General features: G+C 50.2%; 1 protein-coding gene across 1 annotated transcript in view; it reads left to right on the top strand.

The window, feature by feature from the left end:
- The first annotated feature begins 1,860 nt into the window (after nucleotides 1–1,860).
- NHSL2 (NHS like 2) overlaps nucleotides 1,861–6,000 on the top strand; it is a 314,090-nt gene continuing 309,950 nt past the window's right edge. Inside the window, exon 1 of the mRNA XM_055121155.1 lies at nucleotides 1,861–2,149. Within this exon, the coding sequence (XP_054977130.1) occupies nucleotides 1,861–2,149 (289 nt within the window). The remainder of the gene's footprint in view (nucleotides 2,150–6,000) is intronic.

Raw genomic sequence — 6,000 nt, 5'->3', positions numbered from 1 at the left:
AATATACTTATCTGCAGGGGGCAAACACTTTAGCATATGTCTGAAGCCAGGAATAGCAATGGGCCCTATATTTGTGATCATTTTTCCTATACATAAAACATACATAAAGCTTTATTTATAAATTAAGCAAGTAAGAAATTAACAACAGGTTGCTCTTCAAGCCCGTGTTCCTGCTGAACACATAAATGTGTTGCTTATCTCTGTATTTCCTTGCTTGCTTATTTCAACTCTGAAGAAGTCCCTTTTCAATATTGAACACACACACTTCTTTCTCTTCCCTCAGACCTTTCTAAGTAAGTTTCAATAAAAACTTTCTTGCTTCACCAAAAAAAGGGTAAATTAACAATAATAACAAAATAATTGTATGTGAAACATGGTAACAAAGCTATATGATTGTGTTCTGTGTCTACCCCACAAAATTTGTGTAGATAATATTTTCAGATCACTGTTGACAAGGGAATAGCTGTGGAGAGTAAAATCACATAAAAGGAGGAGGGGCACCACCATAAGAATTCTGCAATTCTCCAAGTGCATAGAACACACACGTGCTCAAGCACTCTGGTTTTCTGAGGAAACCAGTGTCCCTCTCTTTTTTGCCTTGAAGGATGGAATAGAAACCAGGACCTGCACACCCCAGCCGTGTCCTAAGCATACTTTGGGGAGGGCATCACTAGGATTCAGGGCCACCAGAGAGCGCTCATCTCAGCCAGCAAGTCCTGCCAGTAGGAGGCGCTGTGCTCTCCTTTTGTATAAAATACTGAGCGGCATCCATCTAGCCAAACAGAATCTATTGTTCCAGAGAATGGGTTTATTCCCATTCATTCATTCATTCATTCATTCATTCATTCATTCATTCATTCATTCATTCATTTTTTTTGAGCCTTGACATCAGTCCTAGAACGGTGGGAATTCTCAGGGACACTATCTTGCTGAGTAGATATTGGCTTCTCTTCTCCACATTTCCAAGCTCCTCGACGCGGGCAGGCTGTACGCAGCCTAGTTGAGCCGCTGAGTAGTCCGAATTAAGTCTTTGGGGAAGCAAAACTTGATGGTGAAGTCATTGGGTCGATCTCCGCTGGTTATGTATGTAGTGTGGGCGCGGGCGCGCATGAATTTTTTATTATTTATAAAGAAAAAGTCTAATCGCAGAACAAAACAGAAAACAACTTGAAACAACAGTACTGGGATCCCAGAACAACTCGGGAGGACTCAGGTATATGAGCACCCCGTCCTAGCACACAAGTGTGTGTTGTGCGTCCCACAGACAACAGACACACACACGCGCGCACACACACGACCGCTCCGGCCCAGCACTGCAACACGCACGTACACACACACACACACACACACACACACACACACACACGCGTGCGCGCGCGCGGCGCCGCCGCCACTACGGCCGCCACTGCCCCTCTTTGCAGACATTCCTTCTTTCACGCTCCAGCTCTTTCTTTGCACTCCTGTTTCTCTTTCCCTCCTCTCCGGGATCAAGCGTTAATCTTCGGATCTCTGACCGCAGGAGTCGGGAGGGGGGAGAAGGTGTGTGTGGAGGGGGATGCCGAAGTAGCAGAGTGAGGGAGGAGGAGGTGGAGAAAGGCGGGGAGGAGGAGGAGCCCAACGAGCCGGAGTCAGAGGGACTCGGTGGCTCCAGCGATCGTGCAGCCCCGGGGGGAGCCCGAGCCCCAGGCTGGGAGCGCTCCAGCCCGCCTACCCGCCCGCCTCGTTGGGGCCCCGCCGGCCCGTGCCAGGGGCCTTCTGCACCCGGAGCTGGGGCCACCGCTTGGCACCGCCGGGGCCAGGGCCGTGGCTCAGGGTGAGCCCGCCGCTCCGCCAGGCGGGTCCCCCGCACTCGCGCCCAAAATGCCCTTTTACCGGCGCACGGTGGTGCCCCAGCGCCTGTGCCCGCGCAACCCGCCGCACCCGCTGACGGAGCTGCACGACGTGAGCCACTTGGCCACACTGAGCTTGCTCCGGCAACTCGCCGACCTCTGCGGCCACTCGGTGGCTTTGCTCGAGAACCTCGAGGGGCACCTGCTGGTCCTGGGGCGCCGCACCGACAGCCTGTGCCAGCGAACGGTGCGTCTCCGCAGCCGTCTCCCCTGCCGCCTGCTCGCCCCCGACGACGACGACGACGACGACGAGCTGCTAGGTAAACGGCGCCCGTGTCTACCCCGCCTCTGGGGGCGCCCGTAGGCGCCAGGCTCGGAGTCCACCCCTCCCCCGTCCTCCCCGCCTCTCCTCTCCCCTCCTTTCCCTTCTCCTCGCCCTGTGTGGAAATCCCGTTTCCCGGATTCCCCCACCCGCCTCTAGCTTGCTCCAACTTCCTGCTGCGGGACTCCGCCGAACCGTCCCGAGTGGCCCTGTGCGTTCGGGGCTTTTGGCCCCGAGGTTGGTGCTTCTTCCTGGGCATCTGGGAGTTAAGGCTGCTGGTGGGGACGCTCGGAGTCACTGGATCCGGACGGCTTGCGCACCGCCCCCAGGCCCAAAGCGGCCCCCCCCCCCTTCAAAGCTTCGGGAACCAAATAGCTCCCCACTGGCGTCTTTGCTCCCGGTTCTAGGAGCATGGCCACTTTCGGAAAGCGTACACGAGTCGCGGTCACAGATGCAGACCCAGAAACCTGGTGGCGGTGGCTACTTTCTTTCAGTGCGTGGTACTTTGCGCGGTAGTGTGACCGTCGCTCGAACTGAGGGGACTTGTTTGAGTTCTCGCTTGCTCCTTTTGGGGGCATTTGGGGCCTCTCTGCCTCAAGAGGTTGGAGGATACAGTGGGGGAGACTTTGCCCGGACTCTGCTGACCGTCCACCCTGGGGGTCTGACAGCCCACATACCAGAGAGAACTATTTAAAGCAACTGTCATCAGTTTCGTGATTCCTTTAGGAACTAGTCATGCTTGAGAGACCCATGGTGCCTTGGCTGAGCATGGGGGAAGCAGTGAGAGTAGAAGGGCAATCCAAGCCCGGGGCATTTCTTACTGTGAACCCCAACGCTTTGACTGAGGAAACATCAATCTGTGGAAAGGCGGTGGCCCCTTAGAGTGTGAGACTTTGGGGAAAGCAAAGGAACGGAATGTGCTGGAAATGTTAAGCATAAATGGGGCATGCCAGGTAGCAGGGCCAATTGGCCCTCCAGAAAGTTAGAGAGAAGGAGCTGTGTGACTGGAAAGTTGCAAATGGTCTCACAAGGTGACTTACTGGCTAACTTTTGAGAGTAAACCTCCAACTGCCTTGGGAAAGAATTTCTTGGGTCTGCCCCTCTCCACAGTAATCCTTGCCTTGCCTCCGCCCCTGCTAGCAGGAAAGGAGTCAGAGGTCCAGGCACCCCTCTTAAAACAGGCCTCTGATCCAGAGGTCAGAGGTAGATGGCGGGGGAAGTGGTGGAGAAAAATGAGCTGAGTCCTGTGGGGAAAGGAAGGTGGAAGACACAGATGACTGCCAGATGGAAAGTGGACTTGGGACCAGAAACCCTGGCAAGGCAAGGGAACCAGGAAAGCTGCAGCAACTCTGTCTGGTTAGTTCTCACTTAACAGAGGCTGGGGAAGGTCATTGCTGATTTTTTTTCTGGAATGCCACCGACTACTAAGATTGGGTTAGGAGAAATCTGATAAGTCAGCTTGGGGAATAGTTTTCAAAATCCCCAAATGACTTGCTGAACCTACTAGATTCAGCAGATAAGTCAAGGAAAGAATAGGAAGGAGATTATGCTTTTTCCAGTTTGTACCACTTCTGCATAGTGGCTTGGGGAGCCCTTCTCATGTACGTTAAGGTGTGACTTCACTAAGTTGCCTTGGTCCCCCTCTCTCCTGGTTGTTCTATTGAGTTAGGGAAGTGACTTTAGGCAATAGATATATTTTAAAGAAGAGATTTTATTTTGTTTTGGAGAAAACCAGTCATACAAGTGATGCTTAGGGGATTACTCTTGGTTCTGCAATTAGGTTTCATTCCTGGAAGGGCTCTGGGATACTCTATGTGGTACAGGGGTCGAACCCAGGTTCACTACATGCAAGCCAAGTGCCTGACCCACTGTAATATTGCTCAGGCATCAAGAAGGGAGTAATTCTTTGGCCAAATTGCCCCGATTTGGCTTCTTTGAAGTTTGCAGAAGCTGGGAGGGTGGCTATCTCTCATCTTTGATGTGGTCACTTGCCTTTGAGAATGTGTATGTGACTGAGCTCAGAGGCACTGAAGGATCTGCTGCATAAGTTGAACACAGGTACTTTAATTTGGCGAGAAGGTTTGGTTTTCCATTTTTCTGGTCTAATGTCTTACCCTGGGCTCCACTTGAGATTCCCACTACATACTTTTCTCTTTAGGAGCTTCATGTAACACTTAAAATAGACCTTCTCAGCATTACTCTAGCATTGCCAACTAGAAATGGGAAGAAAGATCAACATGCCATATGGTCACTCCCTTGTCTCTTGTGCATAAGCTTCAACAAGGTGTGCAGCAGGCCATATGTTATATTTGGACTTCAAATAAATATCCCACTCCCTCCCCCGCCTCGCTGTCAGGTCTTGTTCTCTCCTTCACTCCATTCTCTGTGCCTTTTCCTCCTGGCACTTCTACTCCCATTTTTTACTAGTGGCCAACCCTCCTAGATGACATTTTATCCTACATAACCTCCCTTTGGCTAGAGTTCTCCTAAATTCTCCCTTTAGCTATTTTTTCAGCCATGAGGGAGGAAATATTTAGCTCAAGATGGAGGAAGGTTTGGAAGTCACATGGTCAGAGTGAATGTTACCCAACAGGACAGCAGCTTGGAGCTTCCCTGCAGGGAGAGCTTGGCTGCCATGTAGAGACTGAACAAAGTCCCATAGCATACAGGTTCTCAGAGGCCAAACTATAGGCCGAGGCCCAGACCCTGGAGGAAGCTGGGAGAGGAATAGAGGGAAGGGAGAAATATGGAGGGGGAGAAAGTTGATGCCAAGGGAGTCCTACATGTTCCTCTGCACAATTGATGATCATGACCCCCCTACCTAACCTGCTGTTCAAGGTATGCAGGATGGGATCTCCTCTCCTGGATTGTAAGTAGTTCCTTAGTAACTTGAATCCTTTTGGCATTGCCCTAGAAACTCTTGTAACTGTATGGGATGAGGGATATGGAGTGGAAAGAGGAGAGGGTTCGCTTTGACACTTCTTGTGGATCTGTGGCTGTTGCTATACCCTTAATATGGCTCTGCCTGCAACTTAAGTGATTTTGAATGTGACCTGCTTTATTGCATTTTTGTTTTGTACTCTGGGTTCTTCATCTCAAGAATGGCACCATCAAAGCCAGTGGGAAATACTTCCATGCCTGCTTCCATATGCTGAGTCAATCCAAACTTTTCAATTTCTCCCTCAGAGATCTAGTTAATATTTCTAGGTTCTTAGATAATTACAAAAGCAATCAAATCATTGGCCTAGGGGTATAATATCTCCTGTGGGCAAGGAAGTCACTGAAGCACTAGACAACTCTAGGTATGTTTAATGACACTAGGGAGCTATCACATTACACTTGCTGTAGGAAAGATGTTGTTACTTCTTGCAATTACTTGGCTTGAATATAACCAGTTGGGTCAGTGGTGAAAACTCCCTCTCATTTTTATGTTAAATTCTCTTTATTTTTCAACTTTATGGCAACTCTGACTCCAGATCAGAAAGGACAGCTGGTTTATTTATGTTTAACTTATAATTCCAGTGCAAAGGGATACTGTAAATCTACATGGTGATGGAAAAATGAAAGGTGCACCTCTAGCTGGTAACCAGTTTACCATTAAATGAGGTGTCATAGGGGCTGGAGTGATAGCACAGTGGGTAGGGTGTTTGTCTTGCATGTGGCCAACCAGGGTTTGATTCCCAGCATCCCATATGGTCCCCTGAGCACCGCCAGGTGTAATTCTTGAGTGCAGAGCCAGGAGTAACCCCTGTGCACCGCCAGGTGTGACCCAAAAATCAAAACAAAATTGAGGTGTCATAGACCCTGAATCTGGCTGTTATTGCTGCTGAGTAGGGGATATGGCCTGCT

This window comes from Sorex araneus, chromosome X, assembly GCF_027595985.1.
Source record: "Sorex araneus isolate mSorAra2 chromosome X, mSorAra2.pri, whole genome shotgun sequence".
In the NCBI taxonomy this organism is placed as follows: Eukaryota; Metazoa; Chordata; class Mammalia; order Eulipotyphla; family Soricidae; genus Sorex; species Sorex araneus.
This window is presented reverse-complemented; position numbering and strand designations above follow the sequence as displayed.